Consider the following 13,109-nt stretch of genomic DNA (forward strand, 5'->3'; position numbering starts at 1 on the left):
TCAGTTCATCCTTGGGTCCAAGTGGACATTGGTGCCAAATTTAATGAAATCCCCTTAGGGTGTTCTTATATCACGCTCATGAAAATGAGACAGATACAAGGTCACAGTGACCTTTTACTATCAAAATCTAATCTGTTCATCCTTGAGCTCAAGAGGACATTTGTGCCAAATTTGATGAAATTCCCTCAAGGCATTCTTGACTTATTGTATTCATAAGAATGAGACAAATACAAGGTCACAGTGACCTTGACCTTAGTTCACTCAAAACTAATTAGTTCTTTGTTGATCCCATGTGGATGTTTGTCCAAATTTGACAAAAGTCCTTTAAGGCGTTGAAATGATATATAATGAAATATCATGTTCACAGGAATGAGACGGACAAGAGGTCACAGTGAGTTAGACCTTTGTCCACTCAAATCTAATCAGTTCATTCTTGAGTCCAAGTGGGCATTTGTGCCAAATTTGAAGAAATATTCTCAAGGCGTTCTTAAGATATTGCATTCATGAGAATGAGACAGACGCAAGGTCACAGTTACCTTTGAGCATCCCAAACTAATCAGTTCTTCAACTTTCACTTAAGTACAAGTGAATGTTTTTGCCATATTTGAAGAAATTTGCCCGAGGTGATCTTGCTCACGAGAATTGGATGAACAGAGTTCCTAAAAACATGATGCCTCTGGCATGGCCGACGCCACGCAAGACCATTTAAAAAGATACGAGCTGGTCCTTGCTTGTCATTGTGCCGTTATACCCCAAATCTCATCTAAAATGCTTTCGTAACAACAAAGTATTATGCATGTGCCTACCCATACACAAGTGATGGACCTTGTAAACTCTAACACTTAACTTCTCGTTTCATCCTTTTATCCTTTCCTTGACTGTTCCACGCCATCTTGTGAAGGAACAGAGTCACTTAGACATTTGGCTTGAAACCTGCACCTCCACCTCTGCTCCCTAATCCCTCCATTAGCTAAATTGGCATTTGATCCACATTGACCCCAGAGATTTTTACTTGGCTTCTGCTTTCACCAGAATTGGACACACACACACGCGCACACACACACAGAAACCAAATTGCCCCTTTTTTTCACTGTGCATGAATGTCTCAGGTGTAAAACGTTTTCCAGAGGCACAGGATCAAGGTTCCCATAAGCAGTTTATCCCCCACACACACACACACACCCCCGCCCCCGCTCTTCACTTTTGTGGCTTTAGTTCTAAACCGGTGTGAAAGTTTGGTAATTGAATTGCAGAGAAAGGCGAGATTGCTCCCACTTCTAATGTCAGCAATCCAATTGGAGTTCAAGTTGCACTATATATCTGCCATTGATCTGGGAGCAGCTGGGATATGGGCTGTGATAATAAATGATGTTAAAGCAATAATGGATAACAATAGATCTGCAATAAACGGTTCAAATGAAATGATGGATTTTATTTATTTAGTCATTTATGAATCTGAGGTTTTGTCATTTGTTTTAAATTGTCGTATTTCTTGTTGCTCTTCGATCTTCTGTCTTAATTTGTCTCCTTGCTCCTGTTTTTTCTGTCTTTTTCAGGGGATGCCCAATTTAGTGAGGCAGTGGGTTATCCTATGGTTCAACAGTGGAGAGTGCGCAGCAATCTTTACAAAGTCAAACTCAGCTCGATCACCTTATCTACAGGTCAGGTTCTTAATAATCTGGATTTCTTAACATCACAAGGTACCAAATGGATAACGCCAATCAATGCACAAGGGGATTGTTATGTTGCTTTTACTGTTTTCTACCAGCCTATACAGCTTGATTTATATTCTGCATATTGCTTGTCTATCTATCTTACTATTTGTGTATCTGCCTTTGCTTCATAGACCTTGATTTTGACATTAATTGCACATTTATAACAACACATTTCCACCATATGCCTGAAGTTAATATCCAAACCACCCTTCTGGATACAAAATCACGATTCTTCCATCTACTTTCTCATGTAATAGGCTTTTCTAAGGTGTTGAAGACACTGTCAGCGGAGAGCACACGTGAGGAGCTGCTGGCTTTTCTCCAACAATATGGCAGTCACTACGTGTCTGAGGCCCTGTACGGCTCCGAGCTCAGCTGCAGCATCTACTTCCCTAGCAAGAAGGCCCAGCAGCAGCTCTGGCTACAGTACCAGAAAGGTGAGCGTGATGATAGACAGGAATGAAAAAAGGCTGAATTCTAAAGGGATAAATGGAGAGGCCATCCTCACATTTAATAGTGATTTTAAACGGGCAGAGAGATTTATCTGTTTATGTGTTTATTTATTTATGTGTTTATATAATTTAAATTCTAATGTATAGAAGTGAGTGGACCACGTTTCCACAGGGTAAAAGGTAATGTCGGGAGTGAGAGGACTACAATCAAATGTAAGTAGGGCAACATAACCTGTTCCAAATCAAAGCACGCAGCTGAATACAAGCACACAGTAAACAGTGGAGCAAGATTTACTGTACTTTAACAGGAAGGGGGTTATACTTTGTCTGACTAGAAGTTAAACTGGGTTATGTTTAAAGACTTCATCCTGCCTTAATTCGCCTCCTGGTTAAAAGGCAGCATAAGCTGCATGAATTGAATTAAACATAAGTGTGACTTAACAGCGTCCCAAAAGCGTCTTGCAGCACTGTTCCATTTAAATGGTGTTTTTTAAATCCTGTTTATTCATGATCCAAAAAAGTGCTGATTTTCAGTCTCGTCATTCCGTGTAGTTGATTGGCACTTCGTTTTAAAAATAAACTATTAAATACTCACTCACCTTGTAGAGAAAAAGAGAAACAGATTCTAGGTCAAGGAGGACCAGCATTGTGCACCCACACTGCCTTAAAAGAGTACATAACAAATGTCTTTTGTGCCACAGGGGAATAAGACTTTGTTGTACTGTATTCAGTACATTTAGCCACTGGTTAACTTAATATATTAAGATTTCATGCACAAAACATATGATTCACTTAAAAAATATATATATACCTTGTTGTAGATCCAACTACCCAACTGTAGATAAAGTCCTTAAAATTAGCTCCACCTCAACCTGCTACAACATCACAATAATAATTAAAGCTGCAAGCAGCGTTGAAAGGGCCCTTGCACCCCCACGTATGTCGGGGTACTGGTGAACTCCAGCTAAAGCATTCGTTCATTTCTGTGAAAGTCGAATAATGCATGCAGAGAGTTTGGACCCTGGAGTAAGATATTTCACATGATGTATTACTTCCATCATCTAAGATGGCACTGGAAGGCACATAAATTCTACGTCATCTTTGTGTACATCATTTGTGGACCAAACCATGAAGATTTCATGTAAATTAAAACATAACTGTCTAGATGTCGCTATAATGACTAGTGAATATTGTCATACAGGTGTGTTTAAGGGCGGGACCATCATCAAACCTATAAAGTTTCAGGCAGATTGGACGATGTACACGAAAGTAATTTCCTGTTTTATGATGAAACATCAAAATTCTGTGCTGCACCACAGGAAAACCGTAAAAGTTTTGCCCAGACCTTTGATAACCTTTCATCACTAAGGGTTTAAGTTTGGACATACAAGATTTGAAGTCAATTGGATTAATCCTGTAGAACAAGTTCGCAAAAGTATGAGGCCGGAAATCGCCTTAAATAAGCACAAATTTGAAAATGCTAACTTCCTGTTGGGTTTTGGGGGATGGGTCCAAGAGGGTTTTGGTGCTTCTGGGCATGATACATAAGTGCACCGAATTTCGTAACTGTAGTTGAAACTGGCCATTGGGGCTACACGTTGGGGAGGCGTTGTGGAGTCATTTTGCCATGCCCATTTCCAAAACCACCAAAATAAGAAATTTTTCACCAGGCCGGACATGCATACCAAGTTTCATGAGGTTTGGAAAATAACACAAATGTTAATGTAGTATGAAGACAAATTCATACTGAAATTCTAGTTGTTTGTTTCATAAATCTTTATTGCACTCAGATAATCAACAATACAAACATGAATTTGACTACACAGAGATGTCTGTAATGTGTTCAACACATTGTAAAATTCACAGCCTCCAAAGGACATAACACCTTAAACACATGGGAGTTTGGTTCATGGACATATTGCAGTATTACGATCCAGTGCTAGAAATTAACTTTGAAGAAGTATGCAAGGAAAGAACTTCTCTCCAATGACGTATAACAAAACATATTTTAAAGATGTGAGACACTCTGATGTTCAGCACACTGACACAAGGACACTTGATTTTTCTAGCATTTTAATGCATTTTTCTGTCACTGTTAAAAGTTTGAATATTCTCTAGTGATAACTACTTCCAGTGACCATGAATGAAGTAAAAGCACTGAAAAAATGTATTATGGCAAGGTTGACATGCAGCTGAGACTATCTTGAATTACAATTTATTATTTTAGTGTTGATATAATATGGTCTAACAATTAAACAAAAACAAGCACAATGAAATGACTGTGACAGACTTCACCTGATGCTAAATTTTCCTACTTTTTATTTCTTTGTTTATGTAGAAATATTAAAAACACTTATTGTTTCTGATACAGTTTGATTTTCAGATATGTATATTTGTATGTTGCTGTTTAACAGGGCTCCAGGTGCAGCGATAAGGTCAGCTTTGTGAAATAACTCATTTTTAAGGCTGAAATGTCTGCATGTGATATGCTCTTATGAGCATACCTGGACTGGAAGATAGCTATTGGCGGGAAGGCATATTTACGACTTTATGGACATACAATATGTTACATACGTATATAGGTGGGTTTCAATGATTAATTTGATTCCCCGTATTTAGGCCACTAAATATTCTGGTTAAAGGTGTCTTTTATTGTTATTTTACCTGAAAGCATCATCAATTCAGTAAAGCTACATGATAAAATAATAAATGAAAAACATGCAGATACAGATGAATTTCATGTTGACTATCTACTACTTTGCACAACACTGTATATGGCTGTTGTCTTTACCATATCGACCATCACTGCAAAATTTAGGTTGAAACGTGTCTAGTGTTGAAGAAAAACCTGAGGGAGACATAGCAACACAGAACCAGCAACTGGTGTAACAAAGTCAGGTTTGCTGTGTTTTCATTCATCATTATCCGAGCAGTGCTATTCTGAACACTCCTGCCATTGATCTTGAAAAAGATTGTGCAGCCACAGGCCAGGCGTGAGGAAACAGTGGAATACGTTCTCTGGTATAAATGTCAGGTTTGAACAAAGTTTGTAAACATTCTTGAAGTTGTGGATGTCTGTTGTATCCTAAATACTTAAAGGGTAGCTTTGATATTTTTCTCCCATGTTTTTGTATCTAAGTGACTAATGGGAACATTTAAAGTAAAAAAAGCTGGTCCAGTGTTGATGGAAGGCTGCAGCCAGCCGCTCTAAAACACGCTGCAATATAGACACTCAGGGAAATTATGAACCTTTAATTCATGTCCACTAAAAGTGCTTATTTTTGCCACTGACAGACTGAGACTGTTATTATAAGTGTCTGACAACACTATGGAAAGGATCCCCACAGAGACAGACCGTTTTCTTTAAGAGCAAGATCATTTTTGTTTAACCAGAAACAGCCCTGAATTTGCCATCACCGGTTCCACCAGACTCCATTTAAATAAAAACTAATGTTAGCGTGTATAGGGCTAATGAAGGGTTTTTTTTTCAACCATACCAGAGATGGAAATTGTTGGAACAGTTAAGGACGAACCAAGGCATATTTTGTATGTTTTGTTTTGTTTTTGTTGACTTTGAATGAAGTGTGTCTTATGATAAAATTACTGTTTATTTGAATGGAGTCTGGTAAGTGTGGTGATGGCAATTTCAGGGCTGCTGCTGGTTAAACAAAAAGGATCATACTCTTTAATATAATTGGCCAGAGTAATTACACTGCAGCCTTTTTTGCAGCTGCTGGCTGCAGCACTGTCTGCAATACTGGACCAAGTTTAAAAAATTGCTGCGCCTATTAGTCATTCAGACACAAAAATGTGAGACAATAAGGTCAAGGTTGAAAAATACTAACGCTACTCTTTAGTGTGGTCTTGGTGCTGGAGCTATGCAGTGTTATCTGTACTGGCAGTGCAACATAAAGTAATATATAGATCACTGTATGATGTCGCTGTAGGTAAGCCTATAGTACAGGACAACAGACTTGAAATTTTAAGAACCTGCCAAGTTACAAAGGTCATCTGTAACCTTTACTACCCTATTCATAATACACACAGTTCCTTCTGAGAGGTAGGACTCGCACTAAGAGCTACAGTTTTTGCTAACTTTAATGGAGTAGGTTAAAAAAAGTCAAGCAGAAGGGGATTTAGAGGCCTCAAATAGAAGTGAAATGTAGTGCAACAGCAAGAATAGTATCCAGAGTAGGGATGACAACAACTAATCGACGATCAATAAATCTGTTATTAAGAATTTAATCGATCATTTGAATTTGCATCGATCAATCAACAGGGTATGCAGTGCTGTAAAAGTTTTAGCAATATGTTAATGTGAGCTTTTATGGGGAAAAACATATTTGTTATTGTTTGAAATAAGCAACGTTTTTTTTTTAAAAAATAATAATTAATCACTTGTTAAAATTGCAGATAATTGATTGAGGAAAGCGCTTACAATTTGCAACTCTAATCCAGAGCAAATGAAAATTATGTTATCTTACAGATGGTTACCTCAACCCGCCTTCTAGTGAGGCTGTGACTGAAAAACAAAAACAGGACAGGTTTGAATGAAAGAACATACAGAGGAGGAATTTTTGCTCTGAAAAGTGATTTAAGATGATCTGGTACTCCAAAATACATAGTACACAGGCCAGTTGGGCAGTATCAATGAGTACTAGGACAAAAATCAGAACAATATGGTCTACAAATTAAACATCAGTAACTCTAGTTATGATTGCATTAACTCAGCTACACCCAAAAATGATTACACTCACAGAACCCCTTTAAATGACAAATCACCATTGCCCCAAATTACCCAGATTTCCTCACCATCATCTTGTGATTATGATGTTTGACCCTCTATCCTTTAGGTGACTTATTATTCAACACTTATTGTTCCCTGAATGCAATTCAACGAATGCTGATCCTTAGTTGCTGTTATGCCATTAGCTAACTGCACAGTAAACTTTAAAGCTGCCAGCTGCATTTAGCAACATCAGTGTTAGTCTGTGCTACTAAAACCTGACACTAGGAAACAGTGTCATGTCAATAATAAAGTGCTTCACAGGCCAAAAGCCTTGGCATGCTTTATTTTTTATGTAAATGCATGTTAATTTTCCCCTCTTCTTCCTTCCGTTTCTCTTTCGCAAAGCCGGGCAAGATCAGTGAAAGCCGTGCATCACACACACACACACACACAGTCAGGCTGAGTGGTGGATATGACAGAAGAAAGGGAATTATCTGTACTTTGTGCCTGCAATAGCTTTAACATCAATGGCTTCTTTTGCTTATTTTAATGTGACAACTTGTGCCAGTTGATGTAAAAAATGTTGCAAGGTATTTTTCAGTGTTGTGATCCATTTAAAATAATCAGGTAAGGGGCAGTGTAAGTGGTAGATTTTTAATTTAAGGGTATTCAATTTAAATCCTGTGGATTTTAACCTGAACCAAACTGACGAGAACATTCATTTAACAACCCAATGAAAGCTGGAGTGAGATTTGTTTGGACTGCATCCAAACTAAAGTGACAGGTAACAGTGTGATTCTACCTTTTCCAAATACCCATACACACCTACCAACACATACCTACTAAACCTCTCTTGCTTGTGTGTGAATAGTCTGGATTGTTCCTCTAGGAAGTGGATGAGTGCCTCCTCTGAATGTATGTGTAGACTTTCACACAGTGGTCCCAACAATCGAGCACTAGCAGCTGTCCTTTCTGGGTGGTGGCCACTCCTACAGGGCAGGTCAGCCCTTCCTGGATGAGAATTTTGAATCCACCCTCTTTGGGAAACTGGAGAATTTCTTTCCTGCCACTGTCTGTTACAAGCAAATCCCCATTGGCGTCCACACACATGCCAGTGATGCAGCGGAAGTCCTCTGTCTCTGAGAAGAAATGGCTAAGCTGCTTGCCCAGCTGGCCATCTGTATCCACCGAGCCAATGGAAAAGCCACCTTCCAGGTGGGGCTCGTTGTGACGTTTCTCAAAGTTCAGAGCTAAACCCTGTGTGAAATAGACTGTCCCAGCTGCATCGCATGTAACAAACTTTGGCCGCACAGCAGAGCACAGTCGGTTGTAGCTGACCACGCCTACGTTGCGGTCCACTGCTAGACACCACAGCTTGCCGCCTTCCACATCTGACACCACAAACTGGCCCGATGGCATGGCAGTGATGCCCCAAGGTTTGATCAGCTGGTTCTTATGGCAAGCCACACAATGTCCATCCATAGTGTAGACTTTAACTGAGTTATCGTAGTTGTCAGTGACCCCGATCAGACCTTGAGGAGTGACAGCGATGGATAAGGGGATGAGGTTGGGCAGATCGGCCCCGAGGAAGCTCAGGACAAAGTTGTCGATGCTGCTGGCATTGCGGCGGATTTCACGCTGAAAACCTTTGCGATTGAAGATCTGGATGCGGTAGTTGCCACGGTCAGCCACCAGGACCTCACCTTGAGGTGTTACACAGATGCTGACTGGTAAATTAAACATGCCAGGCAGAGTTCCCTTGCTGCCCATCTTCTTCACAAACTGGCACACAGGAGGCCCCGCACTTGCCCCTGCTCCTCCAGGGGATCCCCCGCCTGCATCCATGGATTTTGACTTAAAGCTGCCTGGTGAACCACAGACCGCCTCCTCTACAGCTGTGACCATGTCAATGTCTCTGTACAAATCTACTGGAGCCCCTGTTCCACCACCTGCAGCCCCTACTGCCCCGGCTACACCCTCTGCATCACCCTCAAGCGCAACCTCCAACCCATTCTCCTCATCCTCTGTATTGACAGTATAAGTATTTGTGGTCACGTGGCCTATTTCAACAGGTTTGGAGTGTTCTGCTCTGACGAGCCCTGGCTCTTGCAGCTGAAACATGGCGGGCAAGCTGCTCTTCAAATCCAGCTCTTCATCATCACTGCCTTCACCATCATCCTTAAGCAAAGCGATATCGCTCTGCCTCACCAGCATTGACAGATAATCACAGCGTGACACCACTTTTACCTCTGCAATGTTAAGGAGATATGTCTGCTCCTCCAGGACCTGCCCATTTAGCTTTTCCACTTCTGCAAGGGCAGCTGTGAATGTCCTTCGAGACCTGCTGAGCTCCTCTTGAAGACGCAGCTCAGCTGAAGTATAGTCATGCTGCACTGCTTGGTACTTAAGTCTCAATGACTTAGAAATGTTATCAATAGCTTGCTTTTTCTTTTGAATTTCGCCCATGACGTCACGCAACGAAGCCAGCTTGCCACCCAGCTCTTTACGACGCTGCTCAGCAGCCACCCTGATTGGCTGGACTGAGTGGCCTTGATGCAGGTGGCCCTCCCCTTTACAGACCTCACAGAGAACTGTGGCACAGTCATGGCAGTACTGTCTTGGCAGGCGGTTGCAGCAGGACTTGCACATAAGGGCAGCAGTAGCAGCGCTGCAGGATGTAGTACAATCTAGGATCTTGAGCACAGTGAGGTTATCAGCCAGCTGGGAGATGCTGCTCATACGGGACACCTTGCTACAGAAAGGGCACCGCACACCATTTATAGTGTTAGCCAACAGCTTCTCCAGGCACTGCCGGCACACTGTGTGACCACACTGCAGGAGCTTGGGTCTCATTTGATCCTGGTTGTAGGTCTCCAGGCAAATGGGGCATTCAAGAACCTCCCTCATTAAGTCTGGGTCCAGTGTGGAAGATGCTGCCTCCATTTTTGGTCCTTTCCTTGAGAGAAAGACAATAACAAAAAGGAATTTGTGTGTCATCATTCAACAAACATATCTATAGTAATTTGGATGTTCAATTTCTGATGCTTTACAGTTGTGTATTAAATTGCATGCAGCTGTATTGTGTAGCATAGAAAACTGATACTCAAATTACACAAGACAGCCTTTTGCTCATGTGACGATAAATGAGTTAAAAACATTGCCACAAATCTGATGTTATGGCTATTTTGCATGTTATTTGCTAGTATGCTGACACCCATAACAAGCACAGCAAGCTAACTCTGCCCTGTTTCGAAGTAGCTAATTAGCTTACATAAACAAATGGCGAAAACTGCATCTTGTTTAACCAGTTAAGTTAAAACAATCATTCACTGACAACTATTTAACGTTAGTCAACAGGGTTTGTGACGGTCTAGATAACACTACCATTAGGTGCAACTCACTACATCCTTTTAATACCAAAGACAACAAGTTTCAACATTAAAACACGTGTGATAAAAGCACGTAAGCTAATTGTTGATTTGCTGATATTTATTGACATACGATCGTCTCACGCCATTACTACGAGCAACGCAAGAACCAAGCTATGTAATGCTAACCAGGCTATATCTTCAGGGAACAACCGAGCTCTCTTGATGCTTAAATATAGGTTGACCTTGCAGTCCAACAAGCGAAGCCATTAAACTGAGAATCGCCTTATTTTAGACAAATAAATTGGAGGCCTCTCAACAAAACAACAAACGCTGTCCCTTGACACAACGCGACGTTGTTACACAACGTTATCACAATGCTGGTTTTGTTGCATTCGACAATAAGATATGCAGCTCATCATTATGGTTATCTTTTCACATTTCTACTTTAAAACGTTACCTTTTCTTCAACGTTAGCTGGTTAGAAGTTCACAGGTTTTGATGGGCGTGCTGTGGCTCTGCTACTGCAGCTGCTAGTGAGAGACTGCAGTGTTGACGACGTGTGGTACGCAGTGTTACGTAATAGACGTACAGCTCGGAGCCGGGCGGCTGTTTGATTGGCTGCTGTGTGGGCTCGCGCAGGGTCCTGATGATACACTGATGCAGTGTATGGGAGTTTTCTGACATATGACTTATGTCATAAGAAAAATTAATTTGATGTGCCTTAATCCAAGTTTTTTTCATATTTAAACTAAACAGAGGGGCAATACACTTTTTATGTTTTTTCTCTTTTATTGATTTCTAAGCACAGAAGGCGTGCCTTGACAAGATAGTAATTTGTTTAACACAATAATAATAATAATAATAATAATAATAATATCTCTGTTTATATAGCACCATTTAAACAGGAGCTTTGACAAACAAAGGAAAAAACAGATACAAGAAACCCTAGAGGCAAAATAACAATAGCAGCCAAATAAAAATGGCTGAGCTAAGGTCATACAAAAATTAAGGTAGAATTAAACAAGAGACTAGAGCAAAAAACACAATAGAAAGAAGACAGATGATAATGAGGAATAGAGATAAAAACGATTTAAAAAACAACAACATACCAATCAAAATAAATAGGCTACGGTAAAAAAGGATAAAAAGCTAAGCACAAATGTGGCCTATCGCCATTGTAATAATAATAATAATAATAATAATAATAATAATAATAATAATGTTATTATTATTACCACTACTATTACTACTAATAATAATAGGCCTAGTTTGTGCCTATATTCTTTTATTGTAGCCTGATTACTTTACTACTGCACTTGTCATTCTTATCTGTCTTATGTCTAATATGTTTTTGCCTCTGATCTTTTGTTTAATTCTTATTTTTTTTGTCTGACCTTAGTTCAGCATTTTTGTGTGGCTGCTATTGTTATATTGCCTCTGAGGTTTCTGGTTTCTACTTTACTTTGTTTGTCAAAGCACTTTGTAAACTCTTTTATAGCTATAATGATATACAGGATCAAAACAGAATAAAAACAGATAAATTAAAAGATCATTTTAAAGATGATTTAAAAGACTAATTAACTTTTATGTAACTTGTCCTCACTTATACTGCATCTCATTTGAAATGACAGTGATACTTTTAGTGTTCAGCAGAAAGACATATGTTATTATTGTACCAGTTCATCCTTTAAAGAAAAAACGTAATCTATAGCCTAGCATGACTTAACTTGAGTGAAGTAAACAGACCTGTAATTGAGAAAATACGTTCATCAAAGAGAAACCTGAAGTACTGCCCACAGGGTACAATTTCATTTCAGACGTGTGGAAATGTTTCAGTTTCTACACACCAGACTGTAATTATAAAAAGAGACCACTAGATGTCAGAATAGGTCTTCTAGAGGATGCCTGTGCAACACCTCTGAACACTATGTGGGGTGGTATATGTGGAAATTAGGACCAAGTAATGAACTGTGTGCTATAAGTTGTAAATGCATCACAAAAAGTTAAAAAAAAAACCAAACAAACATGGGATATGTATTTTGATTGCCATTTTTTACATATTACATTACATATTTAAGAGAAGATATTGCATATTGGCCTGCTATTAACAGGCCATATAGAGTAACTTCTGTTTAAATAGCAAGGTAAAACACGTTTAATTTGAGTGGTACTCTGCATACAAGTTACAGCTCATAGACAGATGCACATTTTATTAGCACGTGTTACTTGCTTTGCCAATATTATGTTAGACTGTAAAATGAATAGGAAACTTGAGGTACTGTATATAACAAGGACCTGTGAAAATTGAACTACTGTGGTAGATGAAGCACTGGCAGCTGCTTTAATAAAGCAAAAAACAACAGTGCCCAACAGTAACCACATCTAACAACATCTGTCTTAAATTGCTATGGAAGATATCTGACACCTTTGCTGTTGTTGCCTGGGCAACATAACCCTGGCCAGAGGGGATGTGTCCCTCATGAGTAATTATACTGCAACCAGTCTACAAAGACATTTTAATTAACAAAGGCAGTGCAAGATCAATGACAAGGAAATTTACTCCATTTATCTCTTCACTATGTTTGATGACAGGCAAGTGTTGCATAAGCATCACTTTCACTCCACACAGCAAGGAGATGTCATAGTTTATATATAGGCGAAATGGAGGGCCACTCCTTTAACTGCAGGAAAATACATGCGGTCTAATTTAATTTGTCCTTGTGATGGGTGTCAACGTTAGTCAGATGTGAGTGACACTGTGCATTGCACATACACAAATAAACAGGCGCACAGTGAGTCCAGATGGAAATTATGTTACAGTAGTTTGCTACTAGTCTCAAAA

At 39.7% G+C, this 13,109-nt stretch overlaps 2 protein-coding genes across 2 annotated transcripts in view; one reads left to right on the forward strand and one right to left on the reverse strand.

Moving 5' to 3' along the window:
* Positions 1 to 13,109, forward strand: part of LOC121959628 (astrotactin-2-like) — a 353,725-nt gene that overhangs the window by 275,640 nt on the left and 64,976 nt on the right. The window contains exons 15-16 of the mRNA XM_042509044.1: positions 1,557 to 1,661; positions 1,973 to 2,152. Coding sequence (XP_042364978.1) covers positions 1,557 to 1,661; positions 1,973 to 2,152 — 285 coding nt within the window. The remainder of the gene's footprint in view (positions 1 to 1,556; positions 1,662 to 1,972; positions 2,153 to 13,109) is intronic.
* trim32 (tripartite motif containing 32) lies at positions 3,929 to 10,809 on the reverse strand. The gene is made up of 2 exons (XM_042509045.1): positions 10,725 to 10,809; positions 3,929 to 9,852 (listed from the first exon to the last, which is right to left on the reverse strand). The coding sequence occupies exon 2, from the start codon at positions 9,837 to 9,839 to the stop codon at positions 7,782 to 7,784; it is 2,058 nt and encodes a 685-aa protein (XP_042364979.1). The 5' UTR covers positions 9,840 to 9,852; positions 10,725 to 10,809; the 3' UTR covers positions 3,929 to 7,781.

This window comes from Plectropomus leopardus, chromosome 20 (assembly GCF_008729295.1).
Source record: "Plectropomus leopardus isolate mb chromosome 20, YSFRI_Pleo_2.0, whole genome shotgun sequence".
In the NCBI taxonomy this organism is placed as follows: Eukaryota; Metazoa; Chordata; class Actinopteri; order Perciformes; family Serranidae; genus Plectropomus; species Plectropomus leopardus.

Coding starts and splice junctions, on each gene's coding strand:
- trim32 (XM_042509045.1), bottom strand. CDS start 9,839: ATGGAGGCAGCATCTTCCACACTGGACCCAGACTTAATGAGGGAGGTT.